The sequence below is a fragment of the Diorhabda carinulata genome, chromosome 11 (assembly GCF_026250575.1).
Source record: "Diorhabda carinulata isolate Delta chromosome 11, icDioCari1.1, whole genome shotgun sequence".
Classification (NCBI taxonomy): Eukaryota; Metazoa; Arthropoda; class Insecta; order Coleoptera; family Chrysomelidae; genus Diorhabda; species Diorhabda carinulata.
In genome coordinates, this window is record NC_079470.1 from 9625174 (window position 1) to 9652258 (window position 27085).

The window sequence follows — 27085 nt, forward strand, 5'->3', positions numbered from 1 at the left end:
TTTCTATCGATGTTTGACTAATAGTTATTATAGTTGACAGAAGGATGAATTAGAATTAGAACCTATTACCTTCATTGATACAAGATATAATCGAAAATAAATAATAGCAATAAAATGAGATACAATCAATACTATTCCGAAGTAATATTTGCTTCGTTCAAATAATGAACATTCATTGAAAATAGATATAAATAAATTACTGTTTTTGATAGTAATCTTTTTAGAATAAAATCAGTTAATTCAAAAGATGATATTACAATTTTCCATGAAGGATCGAAAAAAAACCCAATAGTAACAGCATGTTTCTGCGTAAAGCACCTATGACATCGTATAATACATTTTTCCAAGTGGAATGTTTTGCGGTGTTGACATTTTCGTGTAATACCTTTAAAGATTCTACTCGACGTAGTATTCAACTTAACAGTAACAGGCAGCAACACAAATCTCGGAAATACTAGAAATTATTAAGCCAGGAACAAGGTTTGTCGAATTATTTTTGCTGATTTTTGCCAATTACATAAGTAACGCAAAGTATTTTCAGATTTTTTTTAACTATCCTCCAAGTACATATATGTTTTCTTTCATTTTTTGTAGAAATTTTGAAATAAGCTCAACATAAATCGATATAAGCTCCTTAATTCTGGCGTATTCTCTTATCGACCCTAAATTTATAGCTAGCAAGCTCTATAAAAAATATAAGGTTGCAGAATTTCGTACTCAATTCAAGTAAACATTGTATGATACACCCAAAACAGTGTTCAGTTAATGCCGATATTTCAGAAACCAATAGCAAAACGAGACATAATTGTTTTTCTAGTTTTTTCCTCTAGATACGAATCATGCCTATTTTCAAATTCTATACGACGTAATAAAAAGTGGGAGATTGCAGCTGTTATTTGAAGAAAAATTATCATAGAAAATAAACCGACGAAGAATATTATTAAATATGGAGAAACAAAAGGAGGAAAAGAAAATTCAACAGATACACTTAAATAAGAACATGAAAATGTACCTTATTCTTTAAATTAATAACAGTGGAAATGAAATGAAATTTATTTATAATTTCTGAAAAAATTATGAGTTTCCATTGCTGTATCGAGAATATGGATCAGTTATCAGCGAAATCTTGAGTCTTTTATCAATATTTTGACTTACTAAATTGTTGTAGGTTATATACAATGACTATTGTAAAGAAACGTACCTTAATTTTCATATGTAAGCTTCATATCACTTTCTTTAATCTTCTTCTTTCTTTAATGTAAGTAAAATGCTTGTTTTTCCTCGTGTCCTCTGCCGTCTAATTAGAGAGGTTGTTGCTGCTTTTCTTGCGTGGTCTTCCAACGCTTCGGCGCCTTAAGTGCGAATTGTCTCTACTTATTTTGACCATTCTGTCGTCATTCATTCGATATATGTGTTTGTTCCACTCTCTCTTTCTTCCCAATATCCATTTGTTTAGGTTGTCAATCTTACATGTTCTTATAATGTCCTCGATTCCGATATATTTGTTTCGGAAGATTGTATCGTTGAGATAAACTGAGGTTCGTGCTGCTTTTGCCGCTTGGTTTCTTAACTACGCTTCAATATCCTGGTATTTCTAGGCCTAGATATTTAAATTTCATCTTTTGTTGTATAATTTCAACATCTACAACCAGTTTGCATCTAATAGGTATTTTGAGATGGTCATGCATTTCGTTTATGCTGCAATACGGGGCTAAGAGAATCTCCTTGTCGAATACCACTGTTTACAGGAATTTCTTCGGGAGTCATGCCATTGATTTTGACGTGTATTTTATTTCTCTGGTAAATGTTGGTGTACCACGTCCTCCAGTTGTATTCGGTCAAACCCCTTTTCCAGGTCTATAAAACAGATCACCGTTTGTTATACTCGATGGATTGTTCAGTTATTTATCGCAGGACAAATATCGTATCTGTACAAGATCGTCCTGATCTGAATTCTTGCTGTTCATCGCTCAATGTGGTGAGTTCATTTATTTTGTTTGTCATGATCTTTGATACTAGCTTCAAGGTTATATTTAGAAGGTTTATGCCTCGGTAGTTTGCGGGTATCTTTTTTTCTCCTTTTTTGAACAATAACATTTTTTGATGTAATAGGATTTTGCAGTTAGAGCTGTTATATGCTATTTCAGGCCTCTCCCGCCTTACTTAAGAAGTTCATTTGGAATGCCGTCTGGGCCTGGACTTTTTCTGTTCTTGAGTTTCATTAATGCGGTTTTTATATATCTTTCTTCTACTTCGTTAGTTGTGAATTCTGGAATGAATGCTTACTGCTTCTTCTTTATACAATTCTTCAAGTTATTGGACCCAAGTTTCCTTTGTTATGAGGTTTGAGCTAATATATTGTGTATATAAACTGTTCTTTTTTGCCTTACTAATGTATTGGTGTCGTTTCTTACCCTCTTATAGTCATAGCAGTCTTCTGGCGTTTTTGTTGTCATGTGTTTTATATAAGCATTCCCTTTTTTGATAAATTGTTGCACAACCGTTCTCAAACCCGGTAAAAGGAGAAGGGTTCATGGGTCAGATCATCTCTCAGCCCAATGTAAAAAAACAGCAACAAGCTCACTGAAACGAAACTACTAATTTCTATAATGTTCTAATCAATTTACCGAATATTTTTTCCTTCAATTTAACTCCAAAATATGCGTTTTGAACGCAACAAGGATTCTTGTGTCACTTATCATTGATAATTTTTGGTGCTGAGCAAAGATAGAGCCAAAGAAGAGGTGTATGGTGCGTAAACCAACAACTCGGGTAGGTTAAATATTCACTTATTTACGAAACGATCTGTTTTCCCAAATTCTCTAATGAATTCTCGTGAAAAAATGTTTATATATCATTTGGAATTGATGATTTTACGATGCTCTATAGTCACTGTTGCCACACTCGTAATAATATGTGAATGTGAAGTTTACTCCGGAAATATTAGTGAGAGGTAGTGAGTATTCCCAAGGTTAAAAATATAAATGCATTTTTTGTAAATTGTCTTGAAATATTCAAAAATAAATATTTACTTTCTGTTTCAACGTTATCCCTCTTATTTTGATTCGTCCTAAAGATACGATGTCCCATCGTGAACTTGTAAACTTGTTTGTTAGTTTATGTGGTAAATAGATACCACAGGTATGGTCGAGAATTTTACTGAGGATTACAGTGGAAAACACAATAATCAAATTGAAAACATAGTTTCAGTAAGCTGGAATTGTTTTAGGAATGTGAAGTTGACTTCGTTATAAAGCTTTGTTAGAGGAAATTGTGGAAACTACTTCAAACATTTAATTCAATTACAATTGAAACTTTGAAGTTTCATTAATTTTTCTATTTACTCACTAACTATATAAAACATTTCGATTTTTCATCACTTCATGGTGAATTTAGTTTTGTAATTATTTTATCAAGCTTCATGATTCTTTTTTTATCGTACCACGAAAACGTTAACTATAGAATGACTGCAGCCATGTTTGCGAATATTTTGTCATAAAGCAATAGGAATATACACATTTTAAGTAACATCGATTTAAAATATTTTTGTTTTCAGATGCTTCATGGAACAGCAACAGAAATGAAAATATATCATAACCTCATCTTCATCCGAGTGAACACTAAGTTTAGTGCAAAATCCTCATGTTACCGCAGTTTTCACTTCTCAATTTTATATATGTAATAAATCAGCAATGACTTCCGTCAAAACGATTCTTCGACATGGCTATCAATTCCGAGATACTATATTTACACAACGAAAACACTCTATTACATTTATCAATGGAAAAATATTCTCTCAGTGAATCGAATCTGGCATGTGACCGATGGAAAATATGGAGGAAGCTTGTGGAGTCATGAGCAATAATTCTGATGCGATGGCTCCTGCCGTAATTCCACAAAAATATGATGCTAATGTAGATTATGTTATCAACGAATATATGGAAAGACTAGGAACTCGTCTTAATATTCTAGAAACTGAGCTAAAATACGCTTGGAGAGCTCTAGATCTTCTATCACAGGAGTATTTGAAAATGTGGGAACGTTTAGAAAAATTGGAAAGTTTACTTTATGAACAACAAAGCGTCATATCACAGTTATTAGATTTTTATACTTCGGGTGGAATTTCAACAGTTCAGACAGCTGCCGCATCTTTAGAAGGAAAACTAGGAGAATTAGAGGTAATTCGTGAAATTTTGGGTAACGGTGCTGTAGAAGATGGATTAGAAGAAGGACTTGATGTTACAAGATCTCACGGTCAACAATCGGACGTTCAACAACTGAATATGGATACTGGAATAGACGAAATGCACGTACCTGATGAAGCTTTTTATAAAAGCCTCAACCAAGCCTATCGGGAAGATTTGGTAGGTGACGACCCCACTTATAGAATCAGTCAATTGGGAATGATTTGGGAAGAAAGAGAAGATAGCAGTGAAAATGGTGACAGGAAACCAATAAATACCTCAAACAGGCTAGATGAGAATGAAGAAATTTATTCGGCACTGGATTATAAAGACTACAGAGGCAATTCTCCTTGCATAAGTGACCAAGACCTAGCTCAATTAACTAAAATAGACTCAATAGATCATCTGGCTATTGAAAAATTAGATGAATTGGATCGCCTTAGTAGTAAGTTACATCAAGATTCTGTTAATATTAAACAATTGAGAAAAAAGCTAATGGAATCACCAATTTCAATTAATGAAATTGAAGAAGAACAAATCGATGTTAAAGAAGCAGAGGATTTATCCAATATTGACGAAGCACTTCAGCAAATGTATCCGGATGATCAATGGAGTTTCTCAAGTGGAGCGAAAGATAAAAATGAGTTTCTTTTGCTAGCAAAATCTGACTTACCCACTCTACTCGCAAACGTTTCATACCCATCTAAATCTAGTTCAAGGTTTTCTTTATCAGATGCCGATAAGGAGGTAGCTGAAACGTTGGGAACTGAATCAAGAAGTCCCACGTCACCCAGAAGGAGGCAATTAGATGCCAGCACAACTAGCGATCCTTTCATTACAGTTACTGGGAGATTAGCCTACAGTGCTGCTGTGCAACATGCGGAACAAATAGAAGCAGCAGTAGCTGCTGCTATAGCAGCTCAAAATCCCAAGAATCCATTTTGTTGTATGAGTCCAGTCTTGAATTTATTGTTGCCTGCAACATATGAAACTGTATCATCAACACCGAATGTGTATAATGTCAGATCGGAAAAAACTGCATCTCCCACACTTTCCGTATGTAGTATCAGGACAAGACAAGACGGTTACGTAGAACCAAATGAGTCTTCTACTGTTACTCAAAATCACAGTCCCCCACCTCCTCCAGCACCGGACGTCACGGAAGATTTTTTAAATTTGAAGAAAGCAGCAAGCTCTTCAAACGTTTTTCTTGAAGCATCTACTGCCCTGATTAATCCAAATGAGAGACTCAGTCCAAAACCTCCTTACTCCCCAAAATCTACAAAATCTTCACCTAGAAGGAATAAATCACATTCTCTAGCTGCTGCGAAATCTGATTCAGGATTATCATCAATGAGTGGTTGGTCTAGTTTGGAGAAATCACCTGGATCACCAAAAAATTCGAGATCTAATTCTTACGCCGAAGGAAAACATGGTAATTGTAGAATGATTTCTCCTGTTTATAATCAATATGGTCCTATACCCAGTGGTTCTAAGCACTACACCGAATCATCCTTGGATAGTAAATTGCCAGATCCTTCGAATTTTTTACCTGGAGGTCATCATCTCTCTGCATTCACTACTGTTAAGTCACCTTCAGGTCTAGATAGCGCAGATGGTTATGGAAACTTCGTTCCAGCTCCGGCTCCTGCTTCGGACATAAATGTAAGCCCCAATAGGAAAAAAGATAAAGTGTGCGCTATAACTAGCGAAGAAAGAGTTTCCACCGTCTCTATGTATCGATATGATCAACCTGCTATTTATTCCGTGGCTGGTAGTAATCGTGACTCGTATACTTCTGTATATACAGGTAATAGTGGTGATTACAGTTGCCAAACAAACTATCCAGATCTGGTCGAGCCTTATGAAAACAACGAATTTTTCAATCCCACAAAAAATTATCATCCTCCAGTATCGTACATGCCTTATTCTGAAGCTAATGTTAATTCTCCAAGGCATAAATCATCTACGGGGAGAGATACTGAGGATTTCTCAAATCATGAGGGATATAAAACCGCTATGTACAGAACTATGTTTCCTTCTGGTAATATTACAGATGCCTTGTCTTACTACCCAACATCATCAAGAACAGATAACCAATATGAAGATCAGGAAGCATGGATAGGATATGATCAAAATGATATACGAGATACTACCGATACTACACATTCTCCGAATGTAGATAGAAATCGCTCATATCAATCTCAACCTACAGCCTATGAGCTTCAACTACGCGAACAGCAGAAACAGTGGAATCAGAGACAAGAAATACCTTTCCTGGATTTAGATCTAAGAAATAAAAATTTACCTGAATACGTAGTTCAAACACAACATGGGCAAAATTTGTTCTACGATACCAGTGGAATAATTATGACACAATCAGGATACATTACAATTTCTTCCGGTACAGATACAAGACCGCATGTGACAGAGACTACCAAAAAAGTTAAAAGAGCGAACACGTTCAAGTCTGCAATGAGCTCAGTTTCCCAATGGTTACCAAATCTAAACGTTAGTAAACGGAGTAGATCCCATTCCCTACCTGGTATAAAACGAGATACAATTAGAACCTCTTTGAACAAAAAGAAAAAGAAAAGCGGGATCGTGTCGACCGTTTCTGATATCATCCAAAAGGCAAAACGTAGGAGTAGTTTATCACAACAATATTCTTCCTATTCAGATAGTGAACAGTCGGAGAATGAATGGTCCACAGATAAATCAAGATCCCTATGTTCGGAGGATGAAAAAAGTGAAGATGGTGCTAGTGTTTTCAATGATAGTAATGTTGATACTGACAATGATTTTCCCAATAGCAATGAAAGTGGTAAATCGAGGAAATACAAACAACATTCCGTAGAATTCACTCTACAGCCTTTATTTGAAACTGATACTCCCGGAAGTGACGACAGTAAGATGAAAAATATCGCAGAAGATAATGAAGGTAATTTTATTAACAACACTTCCATGCCTTACGTGCCCAGAAATAATTCTACATCCGCTGAAAATGAAGATCTCATTGTAAAAGAAAGCAAGATGATTGTTGTCGTAGGAGGAGGTACCGCTTCTATGGAATTTGCAGTTTCGAGGGCTCTAGGAAGATATAGACAGAGACAGTCGAATTCATTTTCTGATGATCCCGTGATCAATGAAGAGGATGAAATTATTATTGAAGATATAACTGAAGAGACTGATAATCAATCGGAATCCATTCCTCAAATGGATAAAATACTTCCGGAGCAGAAATCGACAGATAGTCAAACAAGTTCAGATAATAATAAACCGACCGTTATTGATTTGTCTGAAGAACCTGTATCAGAAGATAGTCCATCAACGATAAGTATTAAATCTCATACTAATCGTTTTTTACCGAAGCAACAACAAAGTCTCGAGATACCAGGCTGCAGAGACGATGACGACGCAAAAAGTACACATTCGTGGAGAAGCACATCTAGAGTATCCTCACGAAGACAAAGCACTGAAGATAGTATAGACAGTGAAGATGAATGGTACTGCTATGAACTACGAAAACTAGAAGAACTTGAACGACAGAATCATTTAGAAATCGAAATGGGTACTACATTGATCGAAGAACCGGAACCAAGTGATGATGATCAATTAGAACCAGATGAAGAAGTCAAAGAGAAAATGAACTTTGTACTGAGAGAGCTGCGAATGACGGCAAAAGTAGCAGAAGGTGTATTGAATGAAAAAGAGAATAATTTACTTACTTTACAAGAGTTCAAAAAGAAAGAGAATCACGAAAAACGATCTTCTTTCCAACTAGACAATGCGGCATCTTTATTCGAAAAAATTAAAAACTACCATCACGAAGAGGAAGAACTTCGTATTGAGAGAAAATTGGATAGATTAGAAGTGCAAAGCCCACATGAAAAAGACGATCATTCCTCTGGTGCTACTTCCGGACCTGATAGTCCTCATAGCACCGACGAGTATGATGAAGCAGAGATGGCTATTAATGACGAATTTGCTTTGTGCCATGTCAACAAAGAGAAACAAGAAGAGGAAAATAAAAAATTGGAATTAATTGGAAGTGAACAACTTAAAGAAGACTCAACTGCTGTACCTTCGATTAAATTGGACAGCTGCACTCCTGCAAAAGAAGATAAAGAAGGTGTTCAAATGGGAAGCAGATGGAAATTATTGAAGACGTTAAAAGAAAGAAAAGCGGAGGAAAAGAATCATCAAGGCAAGTCTCCAACACAACCCTCAGTTGAAATCAAAGTAAGTTGATTTTATTTTCATGGATATGTATAAAAACTATATAACGTAAGTAACAATGACAATATTGAAATCAAATAACGGCGATGTTATTTCTCCCACCTCTACAATTTGTACAACTATTTCTTGAAAACCTGCTAGTGTCGCGAGCATTCCGACAAATTTGCCTTGTTGACTCTAGAGAATTCAAAGGTGTAGGGTGAAAATAGAATAAATTTGGAAGGTATTTTGAGCTTTAATGCTGTTTGCTATCCAATTTATAGTATTCGTCTTGTGGTTTGATAATAGTTAAGCTCGTATGTTATTTTGGATTTCCAAAAGAATTTTATCATCATTATAATCGAATTCTCAGCATAGGCTACATTTTCCTATGATTAAAACAATTCCATGTTTAGTGTTCATTTAGCATTGAATTTCAATCGGGTCAGTCATTTCATCACTTCAAATTCATTGTAACAATTTGTGTATTTATCATTGTATGTTAAGCTAAACAATTCGATTTGTGTAGGTTCGTTGTTTATTGTTTGTTATATTCACATATCATTTTATTCAAATAAATTTTGAAATATTTGGTTGAAACCCAATTTTGAGTAAAACTTTTTGTTTTATCTCAGTCTATGAAAGTCAGTGCAAACTAATTTATATTGCTTTTTAGCTTTCAAAGGACTGTAAATAAATTGCATTTCTATAGTTTGTAACCTTACTTCCCCGGCTGAAGACTCTTCCTCAGGAAGTGGTATTCGGCATCACTTAACCTTGCATTAGTCGCGCGTGTATCTACGAGATACATGGCTAACTTTTTGCTAAATATTTATTTATGTAATAGCTCTAGAAAATGGAGATTTGCAGTAGTTCTCGGCAGATGTATCTCGAAGCCTTTCCTAGAAGTACAATCGGCTGATTTCACTTTTACAACCCCTGGCCACCTTAACCCGTTCGACCGCCGGATTTGTATCTGCTAGTTACAGCGCGACCAAAAGCGGCAGTTTATATTCAGATTTATTTGGGATAAGTTCTCGTTCATTTTGACGTTTTGTAGTTAATCAAACGTAAATTTTATTGTTTTTAAGTGTTTATTTGTTTTTTTGGATATACAAAAAATGAAACGTCTGAAACTAGTGATACTAGAAAAATTACCAATATACTACTTATAAAAATACATATCCCAAGATTGCCAAATATTAGAATCATTTTTCCCGGCCTTTCCCTGGCTAATGAAGTGAATATTTCAACTGATAGGGTATATTTTGCATGAGAGATTACATATGACAAGTCTTTAGTGATTGACAAAAAATATTAAAGTAAATTTTTCGACCGATATGTCACAATTGATGAAACTTGGATGCACTATTATTCTCCAGAAATAAAAATACAGTCGAAATAATAGACTTTATCTGAGCAACGTTGTTTCAAGAAATTAAAAACCTTGTTTTTTCCATTAAAAAGTCACTTCTGTCAAATCACCCTCATCTATAGCTCAAAAAATTCATCCTTCATTTTAAATGTATTTTACCCCTGCAAACCAAACCTTTTCTTTTACAATCAACACGATATTCAAAAACCTAATAAAAAAACGGAAATCAGAGTTTATTTATCAATTAGTCAGCTCCTTTTAACAAGTTTTTGACCTCATTTATCCATCTAACTATACAACATAATCATTCCAAACATAAATAAACAATCTCTAGAGACTTACGACACTATTTCGACCTTGTTAGATTCAACAGAAATATCTTTAAAAACGTTGGAAAATGAAATTATGGAAACAAAGTTCGTACATACGAATAAGAAGCCACAGCCATAAATATTTTTGAGTTCGATCGATATTAACAAGAAAATTGCGAGTACAATCTTTCTAATTATTAGAGTATCGCTCTTAATTTTACAGCTATCACAAGAACATCATTATTAAAATTTCATGGAAAGCAATGTTTTAATCCCCTATTAATAAATAAACTCAAATATAATTTCCAAACTTTTCTGTCAATCTTAAGTTGTTACATTGACATAACACTTACCAATACGCATTTCTTTAATTAGATTTTTAAGCAAGTCCCTCTGTTCTGAGGTCTCCACACTTTACACCTTGTCTGATAAATCGTCTTAGTGTCCTGTTGTTCTGCCCGTTTCTTTTTTAATCTCTGTTTACTCATCATCAGTTCGACGTTTGAAGGAGTCTTGCTATACAGAATGACTAATGATATATATGAGGAGATAAATGTGAAACCCTGACTAAACTCGAAACGTTAGAGATTGACAAACCCATTGTTAACAATCTCATGCGTATCAAAACACAGTTGGTATTCATATCGTTGATGTCTTTCTTACATGTATAGCAACAAAGAATTATGGATGGTGGTCTTTGGAAGGAAACTTTCTATCATTGAATATTAAGAGTTTGTATACAGTAGTATACATAGTAATTCTTTGAGAATTCCAATTGGAGACAAACTTGACGATTATATAATATGAAAATTTGGCGAAACTACTCGAATGATTTAAGGTAGTGTAAGTTTTGTAGTATTTCATATTATAAATTATTAGATGATAATTATAGTTATATTTACACAATATAGTCGTCTGCTAAAGTGATGAAAGTAAACATCTTCAATAGTTTTGAATGGCAATTATTTATTAGATACTGTTGATTGATGTAGGTCGACCAATATGAAAAGCTTCCTACCTTCCACGATCATTTTTATTCAGCATAGTCTCCTTTTAAGGTTAAACACTTCACTGATGCTATAACCTTTTACCCGCTGATCTGGATAGGTAGTCAATCAATTTGAAGTTCAGTTGTCCTGATCATTACATGAAGTTATATATTTTTTCTCAAATGTGGTCAGTTTTTCGCAATTTCTCCCTTTATTTTATCAAGAAATGATGCTCTCCTGTCTTTGTTTTACTTTTTTGAAGATAATGGATGAATAAAATATCTCTTTAACTTGAATTTGACGGTTTAGGTGATCTTTTTCGATAATATCATAGGTTGTCGAAGTTTTAAATCTTCATATACAGTGCATAACTCTTCTTTTATTGTCAAAAACAAATATTTAATTACAGCTGAATACTCATTTTTCTCATTTTCAGTGAAATATTTCCAACAATTGACTTAGACGATTGTCAAACAGAAACTAGGCGATAACAGTTTTAGGACATTTGGGTGACACTCGTATACTATCTAATCGTCATCGTTTTAACCGTAATATCATCGTTCTCTAAATTCTATAATTTCAGCAGTATTAATAGACTGTTAATTATGTGCTTATCAAAATTGTGGCTTTGTTGTTTTTCTAAACGCAGATTTGATAATTTAATAGGAAGCAAATTTCCAAAATAGTAACATAAAGTTATAACGTAAACATAATAGCTTTGGGTTCACGCTAAATTATCGCGTTCTCCCTCAAATTTTATCGATTTCTAAGAAGGTTGCATGTTATGATACAGTTAGTTCAAACGTTGTCATAATAAACGTATAATTATTCTCTTCGAATAAAAGCGGGTAAATTTTCATTCATTTCACTCCTTTCTCGTCCATTCTTACTTCCAATAGATGTTACTATATTTATTTTTTTCTAGTTCATTATCTTATCTTCAGGTTCACACACAAATGAACTTTTCAATATTCTAAATAATACAGTATTGATTTTAGGCCAAAAATATTTTCTTGGTAACACAGCAAAGTTGTTATACATTAGTGAACAGAGTATTATGAAAAAAAAATGACACTTTAGTTTTTAATCCAGCTTCTGGATATATTCGACATAAATGTATTCCAGTCTAACTTTTGAATTTGAGTTAAACAATTTTGATCTACTGAAATATATACAGCATATCTATTGATGATAAACCACTTTGTTAAAAAAAAGCTCGAGATATTGTGCCCAAATAAAATTGACAATTTATTGATAAATACACACACCCAAATTGTGGCAGACAGAAGACAGGTTGTTCCATCTTAACACAGCCATCTCCGTTTAACAGTTTTTGGCTGAAAATGGCAAGACAGCGAATAACTTATTCGAACAGAAGATGGTTTCGTCAACCAAATGTATTAGTTTCAATAAAGGGTATTTTTGACCCTTACGGGGCTGTTTTGATGAGACGGAAGAAGTTCTATCTTTGTCTTGTCTCCAATTTTATAGAACAATTTTTTTATACTTTTTATAGTATTGAGACAACCATCACTCCTTACATTCCTCATTTTTTTGAGGAAACGGGACAAAAAAATCCTTTATGAGCCTTATTTGGTTCTACTATAAATGGTTTGGTTGGAAGAAAATCGCAACAATGTTTAAATTTTGGAATAATTCTTCTTGTTGGTTACTATAATTTTTCTATTATTAACAATGTTAGCACTTCTATTCTCTTCCAGTTTGTGTATCTTGAATTTTGATTATTTACGTATTTAAAAATACCTATTCGGTTGATTACAATAAAGCGGTCAATATGTCGTCAACGTAATTAATATTAACATTAATTGATCTTCAATATTCCAATAATTACAAATGGCACAGTGAAATAGATTTTTCTGGAAGCAATTGGCCATTACTATATTCTTTGGAAGGTACTTCTATACTTCTACCACGTTCTGGAATATCCAAAGGTAAATATGAATCAGATATACGTGGCCAGCGTTAGGAGACAATTCATGAAGTATAAAGTATATTTTTCGAAACGAAATTGTTGATAGTGTTATCATTAGTGTGATAATTCTGTTAGAATAATGATTCAAATGTTAGTTTATTAACTTGACGCGACACAGCTGCGAATCTTTACAATATCAACTTTCCCGTTAGATTTATGTAGTTACGTTTTGTAGGTTCTATTTTATAATAGCAACAGAATTGCCAGTTGATAACTGGAACGAAGACAAGGTAATGATAACAACCTATATTCTGTTTGAAAATAAAATTTTGCAGAATTAAGTAAGAAGGTATCGTGAAGGAATCACATGTAGATTGAAGTAGGACTCAAACATTTCTGCATAAGCATTTGACAACAATTTATCAGATCTGTCAATGATCACAGTTACAAATTTATCATTCAACAATTAAATTACTAAATTTGTAATCTTATTATAGAGGCTTGGAAATGATAGACAACTCATTATTTTTTCTAATGAAATAAGATAAGAATTACACAGTTTGACTTAAAAACTCCGTTTTCACTAATTAACACAATACTCCAATTAAATTCTTGGAACTTTTGCGTCTTTTTTCTCATTAGAAATACTTCATTTGTCGTGTCTAATCAGATTATGAATTTTAGTTAGCATTTGTCGAGTTGAGGCTGCAATTCACATTCGGAGATAATGAAAAAAATGAAAAGTTACCAAAATTGACGAGAAATGCTGATTAAATTGAAAGACTTTTCATAATGTTTACCACTTCTCTGCAAAGATTTGCGTAATTATATAATCCGTATAACTGGATAGTACCAATTTCTACTTAGAATATAAAGTGTAATAGAACAATACCGTTAAATATTTAATAAAAAAGGTGACATGCAATTTGAGTTAATATCCTCCAAGGTGTTGCTTTTGGATGTTGGTGTACTTGTTATAAAGTTTATAATTGACTGGAAGCTTTATTGGAATGTTTTCCGGAATGTCTTTCATTTTCTCAATATTGAGAATGGTTTCAAACTTTCCCTTTAAAGCAAATTTTTCATTTTCAGAAAGATCCAAATTTCGCGAGGTGCTGATTCCAATGGCCAAAACTCGCACATTTTCATGTTTTTTTTTTCATGTCGAAAGACGTTCCGATCATTTCACGTTTAACTGACCTAGTTCCATTTTTAATTTGTTATAATATTTCATATTAGATTGGGAATCGACAGTTTGATAGAAAATCATTATTTTCATAATTTCTGGTAGAATAAATGTTATTACAATGAAGCTAGAATTTATATTCAATTTCTTGTTTACTTATATTCTTCGTCTCTCGTTAGAAGAGGACAAATTTCTTTGTATTAACTATAATAATCACACCTTTTTCAGGACAATATCATTCTTTGAAAATATTTTTAAATATAGGTGAAATTATAAATATTTCCTCGTATTATATTAAGTGAAGTATTTGAATCTAATTATTTCATGAACAAATCCCTGAAATAATTTTATCCAAATCTACATTCCATTTTTTAAAGTTATGTAAAGTATTCACTATTGCTCAGTCAGAGGACGAACCAACAGGAGCTTTGAGTAAGGTATTAAACAGAGATGTACTTTTCTAAATTACTTATAATTGAAATACTTAGTTCAATTCAAAAACAAAATTATAGTAATTGAATACATGAGGTTCGTAATTCAAATATTATCAGCAATACTCTAAATCTGCGATTTTTTCTCAATTCTCATACATTTTTAGACGTTTTATAAATGGCAGAGACATGGCAATTTAAATTTTTCACTTCATATCTGGCAGTTTATTATCATTACTTATGTGGTTTTTTGGTATAATATATTTCGTGACATAATTTGTGCAAGTGCCTGAAACGGCTTAGAATAAAGGTGAAGATGAAGTTTAGATCATTTTTCTTACAGATAAAAACAATAATATTAATAGATGATATTTTTGACAAGACATTTGTAAAAATGAATTGTAAAATGAATTGTGGATATTTCAATTTAATAAAAAAATATTTTTCTATTCAAGTAATGTTGTGAGAATAAAATTCTATTAGTCTCATGACTACATAATTTATACCTGATTTTTATTATTACTTAATATGGAAGAATAAACTCTGCCGAATATTTTATAATACTAAGAGATTTTTCACAACACACACAGTTAAATGATTCTGAAAATCACAACAGTAGAACATGGCTGCAGAGAGATGGCGCAACATATCATACTTCACCGATGTTCCTCACTTCACTTCACATAGTTCACCGATAGTTAAAAATATGCTTCAAACAAATTGATTTCTCCCAGAAGTGATAACCCATAGCTTCTCCGCAGCCCAAACTTACCGTATTTTTTCTTTATTGGGTTGTCTTAACATTCTAGTCTAAGTGATTGAACAAAGCATAATTAAAGGACAACATTTGTCATTATATTGTTTGATGTTCAATAGATGCAAGAGAAAATCCAAAATTTGATTCTACTGAGATCATGTTCAGAGTCCTCAATTTTCTTTTCCAGAGATAATGAACTCGCGTCGATAAAAAAATTTCCCAGTCTATTGTGATAAAACATATCATCTCGTCATTTTCAGCTGTAAAGGTAGATCTAATAATGAATGAGATCCGTTACAATTTTTAGTCAAATGACAAGCTAATAACCTCTGAATTATTATCATTTACATAATTTCTTATAAATCTACTTTTGAGGTCTAAAACTTTAAATATTAAATTGTTAATTCAATTTTCAGAAGGAGTCTGGAATCAGAGGAGATCAATCTCGTGCAAATGGGTAAGTTTTTATAAGACATAATAAATTTATTACGTGACTATGATCCCTTAGATATAAAACGCTTTTCACGCTCTTCATCTTTGATGTATCAAATCAAAAATTCATTGATACTGAGACGTGTAAATATTGTAGAAAAATAAAAATGCTTTGGGCAAAAAATTCTGCAGTTAATGTAACAATACGAATTCTTTTTGCGTTATTTTTTTTATTTATTATTTATTTATTTATTTTTCTGTTACAAATCAACATTTGGACAGAGACGCATGGACATTCCAAAGATTTCTCAAACTTCTCTAACTGTTCTCTCACTCTAAATTGAAGCATCAACAGAATTATATAGGGGATATTTACCACAAGGAACGACCAATTTAGCTTTTTTCATTCAATATCATACGAATGTATTGAATTGAAACATGATATCCAAAACGATGATGATAAAACTCATATTTATTACACACGTAGTACAAATATTTTAATCTATTTTGTACATATTTTGTTGTTCATCAAAAGTTTGATGGCATATAAGATTTAGGTATGTAGTAGCAATTGGAGGCGAGATATCTATAAATTTTTACACTTTGTAAATTTTGAATTTGAATTTCAACCGATATATATATATTTAGAGTAAGATGTAATGAAAATGACTACCATCCAGTCATGAAGGATGTTCCAAAAATAGTTAAGCAAAGGTTTTGCCGCTCTTTTAATAATCTATTTCCCATTTTTAACCTAATGAATCTATTAAATTTCAACAAGTGAAGTTAGTAACAGTGATATAAGATACCTTGGATTATCAATCATGATGTTTGTAGTTTCGTTATTTTATAATAGGTAAGTTTGGCTAAATTTGAATATCAATTATTTGGTTACTTCAAATAAAACACCATGTATATTTTAAATGCATTTAACAGCACTAATAAATTTTCATCAAAGTATATAATGCTGTCTATACTATCTCTAACCGTAAGGAGTTTTTCTACAGTCTTTTAACTGTGTGTTTATCAAGTCTGTTGTTGTGAAATCTGCTACTTTAAACCTGTCATTCAGTTTAGCTAAATAAATTTGATTTTAGCGATAATACTTCGTAGTGACATTCTAAAAGAGGGAACAATATTCTTTTTGTATAAAAATGTCCTGGAAGATCATCCGATAACCTTTGAAACGGTGTTGTAATTCTTTATGCTACATCTAGTGCTGATTCCACGGAATAAAAGAATTCAATGACAGATACCACCGTCGAAGACAGTTAATAATTGAGGTTAGGTTAGGTCACTAGTTAAGAATCCGAGTAAAGCAACTGAGAAACTGGCCAAAATACAGGTATAAGTTAATGCATCCGTATTATATAGAAAAACAAATGTACGTAAACAGCGACGCCAGAATAGGTTTTTACTCATGGGCCCTTGATCGAATTGCAGAGGAAGAAGATGTTTTCAAATTAGTAGTTAGTTTTATTATGAAACTGGAATCAAGCAAGCAAGTCAAAATCGTTGAACCATAAATTTGTTCGTTGGGATTGTCAAGAATCGCGTGATAGTTACCAATAATCACTTAGATGGGAAAACATTTCTGAGATTCTTGAAAATAGCGTCTGGATTCTCCCGAAGCGCGAGCAGAAATTATTTGAAATGTTTGCTTTGTACGTTCACGTAATTTCAGAAATGCAGTAATAGAAGCATCACAACAGTTAACGTAGAGTACGATTTTAAGTTAACAGGATCTCTGGAATTACTTAATTCTCGATGCTCACTTCACATACTGTTTGTTCAAAATATGTAGCTAATTTACATTCCCTGAATTTGTGCTTTATTCTCATTATATGCAAACGATGCCATGAAGCAATTTGATATTATCATGAAATTAAATTTATAATATACAGAAAACTTATTGAATAACTTTGCTTGTTTAAATAGGAATTTTTAAAAATAATTTTGATTACAAATTTTTAAAATTTAAACCTACGTTTCTCACAAAAATTTGAACGTTTTATTCATACAATGTTATCCAAAACTATTTTTCTAGGCTCGGTAAAATAAACAAAAAGTTATTATTTTACCAAAATTGACACAAGAAGGCTCTTTTCTCAATAAAATAAAAACTTTTGTCAGCATATTTTACGTTCGTACGGTTTTATCTAGTGAAATAGAATATATAAATCAAATATTTCAATAATGTAAGACTTGAATATATTCAGAAGCAATAAATCTACTTGAACTTCGTCTTAATTGCGTAATAATGTTTTCCAATTGAGAGTCGGAGTAATAAGATCTGAAGCCAAAACGTGGAAATAGAATGATCAAAGGGGGAGAACGAATAGCTGGAGGTTGGCATTTGGGATAAGACAAAATGTTATGGCAACTGTTTTATGTAATATTTCAGATGTGATAAAGTTATAACAGAAGTAGGATGGATTACAGTAATAATTAACTAATGACGAAATAATTTTTCCAAAATATTGAATTGGGCAGAGAGAATAGTGAGGAAGGCAAATATCAGCTCTGCTTTCCATAAACTATCACTTTTTCTAAAAAATTTTGTTTTTAATTGGGAGGTAATTGGATCCAAAAAATTTACAAGATTTCCTCACATCTCATGTCGAATTCTAGATATGTAACCGCGCGATAAATTGGTTGGACTTGGTCGATGCTTCCCATAAGATTAGCCAGCAATTAATGCTATTTCTCCGCTCATTTCTCCTGAGCTTTGTCGGGCTCAGTATGGTCGATCTTTTCTGTCGATAAATGGATCTTCTTTCTTCTGCTAACAGTCCAATGGTCAACATTCCTGCAATGACATATTGCGTTGAGTACCACAAAGGCTCCACGGTTTCCAAGAAGTAGTTAGATAATTACGAATATCGTATTTTTCTCAAAATATTAACAGGTGATGAGACATACATATACTTTATGATAACCACCAGGAAAGTCGTTTGAGGTATCTCGAAGATTCAATAAAAGCAACAATGACGAACAATTAAAGGTTTGCCAAGAAAGCTTTATTTATAGTTATCTTTCGTAGCATTAGTGAAATAAACCTTGAAGATTCACGTACAGTTACATCAACCTTTTACACCACAAAATGCTCACCAGGAATTCTTGAGTTAGTCAATAATCGAGCGGCAATCATTACATATTGAACAGCTAGTAAACTTTATGTAACAGTTAATGGAAACCCACCCTATTCGCCTGATTTGGCAATGCTATATTCCTGGTTGTTCTTCAACCTAAAGAAACATTTACGTGGTCGACGTTTCACGCCGGAGATAGCAATTCATCATTTCATTGTGGATTCTTTGGTTACAAAAGTATATTGATGTAAATTGTGACTACTTTGTACGTAAATAAAATGAATATTATGAAAAGAATTCTAGTTTTTCTTGTATCTCAAAATATATATCGTAACCTTCGTCTATCGTATCCATTCCCAATTATAAACCTAAGAACTAAAGCAGATTTTAATGAATAAATTCACACGCATCTGGCAAGAAAGTGAAAGGGTGTTTTGCGAATTATAGAGAATTGATATAAGATCTTATCCTGGATCTGGAAGCGAACGCTTTGTTAGGAACTCGTCTTAAATGGATCGCACAAGCGAAACTGAGATAAACGTATTTAACCGCCCCAAAAATCATATCAAAACAGTTGAATAAGAGAAGGTGAAGGAAGAAGGGGTTTGTTTTTTAGATTTGACCAAGAGCATAAAAAAAGGTGCTTGGCAGATTATAATTATTAAAATTTTGATCTCTTAAAAACAACAGAATAAAATTATTTCACATATTTAGTAGTTCTTTATGGTGTCATTGTCATTTGCTAAAAATAGGTTTTCTTATATTTCCTTTCAACAACATTTGTATTTCTATTTATGACGTTATTCAGCTCTTTTTATTCCATTTCTACCATCAATTCGTAGATTTTCAAACCACTTTTGAATTTTCTTATCGACTTTTCATATATTCCACATTCATATTTCTTGTTCTATGTGATGTTTTTTTCTATCTCTTGCGCTAGACTGTCTTTTATCTCTTCTGTTGTTTCAGTTTCTTCTTCTTATTTCAACTTTCTGTTACAAAGTCAGTAAATAGTTTGAACCCCATAGGTCTGCTACTATAACCATCTTAGTGAGATCATGTTTGTTGTTGTTGAAAATAAAGCTCAAGAAAGTTGGGACAATCACAAATGTTAACTAACCTGAAGCTGAAGAGGTTTATTCTTCAAAATTTGCGTTAACAAAAAAATGCCAGTGAAGATTCGACAAGAATTAAAAACTTTCACAAGGGTTTCAGTGTTAAGACTGTCTCTAAAATTGGAAGATTCAAATGATTGATGTAAATGAAATCTTCTCACTTTGATTTACTTTTATTGTCATGGAATAAATATGGCTAAAGACTGAAAGTCTGTAATTTACAATGGAATAGAAAAAACAATAAGCAGTTTACGTCATACTGAAATCCAGTGATAAATGGGACATTTCTGTAATCCTGAGAGTGTTTTAAAAACACCCAGCTTTATCTCAATCATGTTTCCACAGAATTCAGTGTAAACCGTTGGCATTCCAGAACTATATTAATATTCACAATACTGATCTATAAAAATTATATCCACCTCACATAGCACTTGAAGGTTTTCTTAAGACTGTTCAGATGTCTTAGTTTGTATCTCCGGCCTCCGATAATAAATTGCGGAAGAATCGAAAAAGAATAGTTATTTGTATGCCAAGAACTGAAACATTTTATTTATTGAACAATATAATGTACTTAATGATATTTGCAATGTCAATATTAATTTATTAATTATTTGCAAAAAGTAATGTTGATTGTACCTCCAGGACAATTATTAATATTTATTGGATAGGATGCAGATGGAATATGTATATCTCTACTAGATGTTGATGGAATCCCTGTAGATGTGTTTGTGTCTTCGATAAAATTTGTTGATTGCTTCATATTTGTAGTGGAAGAAAGTATTCTGTCTGTTAGCAATTTCAAGCTTGTTTGTTATTGAGTTCCGAAAGTGTTTTGCAGTACGGAACTATCACTTTCACTACATGGAACACTAAAAATGCAAATTTCGGTATGTAAATTAATACAGAACGAACAACTTTCAGATAGCGTCGGCTAAAAAAAATAAATTACCTGTAGAAATTAACGTAAGCCACTCATTAAGTGAGTGAACCACTGAGTCTTGATATAAATATTCCAAACTTCATTTTCCTAATTAATTGACTTGAATTGACTCCTGTAGTCGGGCTATATCTACTTCAATTAATTTTAAATGGTCAAAAATGAACCACAAATAACTTCTAATTGTACGCTGTACATAAATTAAAATATCAAATTTGATCGGAGTGTATGATTTGCTGAATAGTCCAAAAAGAGTTGACTTGATAACTTAATTCACAACTTTAAAAAAAAATTATTTATTAACAAAAAATATAAATAAACAAAGTGGTTTCAAATAATTTGACTACCGTTCTCGATGGATGTTACTATTATATCTGGCCCTGGATGCCAGTTTATTCTTTCTTAAATACTGATTCTATTCTATAGAAAGGCTACAATTGATTATATTTATGGTCGTCACATTACATTAAGAAAAAGTGATTTGGTAAGTTAATGGAACTTCAAGTGTCTAAGGCACATGTGGAAACGCTTATGAATACATTGAGAACGGTCAGTCTACAACAAATCTTACAATACAAAACTAATACAATAGTAAGTAGGTAGATTTATTATTCTTCACAGTCACATTAATATAAGACAGAAAATTAGGTAAATGGAGCATAAAATAAGAGACATCTTAAATGGTTCCCATCAGGAACGGTGAGATAATTCGTGAGAGAAGTTTTTGCTATAAGCTCTTGTTCATACGAAAGTAACAAAAACGAGAAGTTTGAAAAATCTCAATAATAACTATTTTGTGCCTCATAATTTGTTCATTTACAATGAAAACCGTCTTTTTTATTTCCAGACATCCAGGTGACAATCCGTTTTACAGCAACATTGACAGTATGCCGGACATTCGACCAATTCGGAGAAAGTCCATTCCCTTGGTATCTGATTTGGTAAGTGATTCTGTATGAAACGTAAAATTTTTTCATCAATAACTGAATATTAATTTTATGTCGGTGATCAAGTATACTAATTGTCGTTTCAAAGTTCAAATACGGTTTTATCCCATGATATAAATTTAGACTTAATACTAGAAAATACGAATATTAAACTTTATAAAGCAATATAAGTTTTGACAGTTATACTATTTTAACTTAAATTAATAGCTAACGCAATCATTATTTCAATTTCAAAGATGTAAATATAAAAGACGGAAACGGAACTAAGTTTATTGTTTTCAACTCTACCACATTGATTTCCAGGTGAAATAATAGTTTAGTAGAGAGCGTGGGCAAATCATTTATTTCTACTAAATAATTTCAAATCTTGAAATATAACACAAGTTATCCCTAATTTTTGATTAATTGATATAATCAATAAATCAAAAATTAGCAATATGTGCGATATTTATTGAAACGAAAGGGAATTTCATGAGGAACATACGAGAATTGATTTGATGTAGATTTATTACCCAAATTTCTCACTCATAGCAGCGTGTTCTATAATTTGTTTTACATTCAAACGTGTAATATGAACACAATAAATAATATGAAATCTGAGAATAATTCTTAAGGTTCTTGGTCAACACAATTTTCATCGAAACATGTGGAATATGGTGAATATTAGAATTGCAATTAAACTTCCTTGGAAGTAAATCAAAGAGTTCTCAACTGCACAATGTGGTTATTTAACATAATTTTGAGCTTAGAACTTGTAGAATGTAAACAATACATTATTAAAAATGCTTTTTTCATTGAATTTCTTACCATAACATTCCATGAATCAACATTTTACATTATTTCTTTATAATATATCACTACATGGTTTAGATGTTGATGTTTCTGAACAAACAATTCATTATACTCATCGAATATCGTTACTTAATAATATTTAAAATAGTTTACAATATCTTGAATATTTGGTCAGTTCATCAATTATGTATAAATTAGGAAAACAAAGAGCTCAAGATCAGCATTATATAACGGAAGAAATGTTAGATATACTTGAAGAAGTGATCATTTAGTTTTCTTTTGCTACTTGAGTCTGAACACAAAATATCATTAGTTGAATAGATCCACTATATTAGTCTCTCCGCCGAAGTTCGAAACGCATATCCACACACTCGTGCAACCTCACTAGTGATTGTTTTCGAACTACGTTTTAAGAGGATGGTCCGAGAAGTACCTGGCCTGACATATAGGTGACAGTAGTTGCTTGAATAATATAACTGTGTTAGAAAGTTCACAGTTCATGCAACATATGTTTCAAGTTTGAAGACGCCACGTTGTTTAGTATTTGTTTGGCAGCCATCAATAAAAAACTTTTTCAGTGAATTTGTAAACATTGGACTCATTGAAAAGAAGTTTCATTTGTTAGTACGAAATAGAATCATAATTTCATAGATTTGCATAATATATTAATAAAATTCACGATGAAATAGTTTATTTCCATGAAAAACAGCTTCAGAATACATCTAAACCTTTATTGTCATATTTGTTGAAAGCACGCATGGGAACAATCGAGAGTTTTATGTGAAAGTATTAAATTTAAAGTATTTTTTTTACTTAAAACTGAGAAAATGGAATAATACCTAGAGGCTTTCCATGGTTTTAAATATAAAACAAGGAATCGTCTCGATTCCCAATTTTATTCATGGACCTAATATCATTTTGATACAAAGATCTCTTATAATTGAAACCGTATTGAAACTAGAAAATCTAATTTTTATACTACCACAAAAAATCTATGAAAATTTGGTTAATAAAATTAAATTATCCACGTTTAACTGAATATTTCAGTGTGACAATTAGTATACAATTCATATTTATGTAGGTACGTCTAAAAAATGCTTGTATGAATTTCCAACCACGTGTATCAATGTATAAATTAAATCGAAAAGATATTTACGCAAAATTTTTCGTAAGTATGATAGTGTTAGAGAAAATTTCATTCAAAATAATGTTTTTCAACTAGAACATGAAATAAAATTAGTACACAAATGATATATTGTGTTCCCTTTTCTTGCTGTGGATGATTAGTGTTTACAGCTAATCTATTGATCTCAGAACTTAATCTTCTATTTCATATAATGCTCTTTCTTTATTGCCCTGTAGCCGATTTCACAGATTCTACAAAGTATCCGCCATCACTTTAAAAAGTGTGTTATCTGAACTTCAAAATTCTTCAAGAGTATATTCTAGAGCTACTACCACATTTGTTTTCTAGGCTTGTCAGATTTCCGTTAACTTGACGCAGTAGATACAAAATTAGTTTTCGGTCCTATAGACAAAAATACTAATCCAGTTCAAAGCATTCCAAGCTGTGTGCTGCTTAATTTGACTACTTAAGCTTTTTACCGATCTTATTAATAAGAGATGACTCTATTCCAATGATGTTTAGTTATATGACATCATCTTTTTATTTGGTTCGTACTCAAGAAAGCCAGATTAACTTTGAAGACAATTTTTTAATTAAGGTTTTGCAATTGGCGCTTTGAGCCTGTTTCTTACAGAGATTTGGTTATTTCAATCAAATACTAAGTCTCCGTTGTATCCATTTTGCAGCATTGGAATGAAATTATTCATCATTTTATCAAAAAAATTAACAATAATAGAGCTATTATCAACTGAATTCATGAAACTACTACCCTTTGTTTTGTTGTTTCGTTTTCATTTATGTGTAGGTGAATGTAAACACAATAATGTCATTGAACATGTACTGCGCACTTTTCCTCATTATAGAAGTAACGATAGAATCTATAGGAAATTCAAACTCACCTTGTTGTATTTTCAATACGCGTGAAGATTAAATCATGATGCGAATAGAAAAAATATGAGTAAATTCATACAAACATTCTCTCTTTTCCTTGCCTATCCTATCCCAATGTGTATATTGTTCGTTTACCAACCTTAAAATAGGGGCAATGAACATAAAATACAAAATTTCATGTAAACTATACTGTTGATTATAAAGATAACTCATAATTGAATGAAATGGAATAATTTTATATAAATTATGAGGTGGTCAGAATATTATTATTATTAGATCATAGACACATCAGTTTTGGTAAAAATCAAACCATGCCTTCTATTAACAAATTCCATCAATTCCTGTTGTTTTATAGAGAAATTTCCACATTTCAAAGATAGTAGAGTAGTCCAGTTGAACAGATTTTATCCTATCTTTCATTATCAAACTTTTTCACCCACAATTTTCTTATATTCTAAATCGGACATTCACATCCATGTATGATTTTCAATTGAGTACAAAAATATTAACACAACCAAACCAAATCACCCAAGAAGTAAAGCGTCTAAAATATTTTGTTACCTAGATTGGTTTTTTTACTCTAATTTCAAACTGACCAACCACAATTATACTAGCTGGTGTGCGTTTCGATAACCAAGTTATTGTCCTCAGAGACTAAAGACAAACAAACACTTAGCAACTTTATCTACCTTTTCATACATTCGTCCAACAATGAACTTCTTTGTTCCTATTTGATATTTTCTCACATTTAACAATCTTATTGATTCCAACTGCACCCATCAATGTATTATTTATTTTTAAGCAAAACAATTTCATATGTACCCAGGAATCCAGGTATTGCCAAGAACGTTCCAAGACCTGTGCCTCACAGCTCATTCAATAGATTATTAGCTGAGGAATAAAGTGATTTTTTCACACTGAAATTGTTTTTCGCGGGAAGTTATGAACATTTTCAACGGATTCACAAATTCCAGCTTATTTGTAATTTCAAAATTCAAACCATCAAATTCTTTAAGTTAAAGTGGATACCAATAAAAAACAGAACTGGTACTGGCATGTTATACAAAATAAAAACGCTACTCTAGCACAACTGATATCGCGAAATACGAAATCTAAGAAAAACTGATTTCTATCAATAATTCACTGCCCCTGTTTATTTATGTGGTCCTAGTTTTAGTGTATATTTAATGAAAATTTATAAGTAAAAAACCTTTGTTGAACCTTTCACTTAACCAATTGTTGTTTCCCTAATTAATGTGGTAGCATCAGTGATTATTTATACATTGGGTGTCTACTTTTCATTAAGATAATATATGTTTAACTAGTATAATTAAATGATTCAAATTACCACTCGAAAGGCAAGGTTTCACTTTTAAATAGAAGTTGATTCTATGTTACTATTGACAAATTTAAGTTTTAAAATGTTGTCCTACGACAATTCATGCGGTGGAGATCTATTTAATGTGCTAACAAAAGAAGCTTGATATTGATGTGTTTTTCCGCGCTCATTTGCAGGATTGTTTCTTGAATACCCCGGAGGGGAACGCAATGGTAAAAAACGAAAAGAGCATTTGCATAATGGACATTCAACATCTTTTATGATACCTATGATATTGAAGAGCTATGCCGTAGTCAATACTCAGCTTTAAATTGATTCCTTTCAATTTGTATGATACTGTACATTTTTTTTGGCCTCTGAATAAGGATTTGGTTTGTCGCGTGTAGCCTAATCAGAAAGCTATCTCTAGTTCTTTTGATGTAACCATCAAATGCAGGAATTGACAACACTTTTCGCCAACTCTTTCAAGCCCTTCGGGTCTAAAGAGCTTCTCAAACTGCACTACACAGTTTTTTGCCTCCTTAGAAATATTAACCACTACTTCGAGGCTGTTGAGAGCTTGTCAGTTGTCGCAGTAGATAGGGATTTGTTTTCTGATTGATTATGCTTCTAGTATAAACACAAATTGCATATATATCTGCTTGACAGATTGTGGCTAAGGAGTAGAACCCAAGAGAGCGGCTCGTTGACTCGTTGCTACATAAACTACTCCTGCTATCATGTGTCTTAGATCCATCTGTATACCAAACAGACCCTATTGGACTTGAAGTTAGCTTAACGATCCTACCTATCAGAAAATATGAGTTTTCCAATTTTTCACATAATGTTCCCTTTTTTGGGGGGGAAATGTATACTTATGTAGGTGGGTTGTTCCTTTTTTCGAAAAAACTACATTTCTTAGAAATATAAAACCTTATAACTATGACATTGATAACACATGCGAGATTATGCTCGCTTTTTGAGTGGTAATTTGAGTTCAAATTTCAATCAAGATTCTAGGTGAATCTGTCAAATTAATTTGAAATTCACA

General features: G+C 32.2%; 1 protein-coding gene across 1 annotated transcript in view; it reads left to right on the forward strand.

Moving 5' to 3' along the window:
- The window catches only part of LOC130899758 (protein unc-13 homolog A), a 179597-nt gene that overhangs the window by 50082 nt on the left and 102430 nt on the right, over positions 1-27085 (forward strand). Inside the window, exons 3-5 of the mRNA XM_057809940.1 lie at positions 3557-8426; positions 15801-15841; positions 21808-21901. Of these exons, the coding sequence (XP_057665923.1) occupies positions 3825-8426; positions 15801-15841; positions 21808-21901 (4737 nt within the window). The 5' untranslated portion in view covers positions 3557-3824. The remainder of the gene's footprint in view (positions 1-3556; positions 8427-15800; positions 15842-21807; positions 21902-27085) is intronic.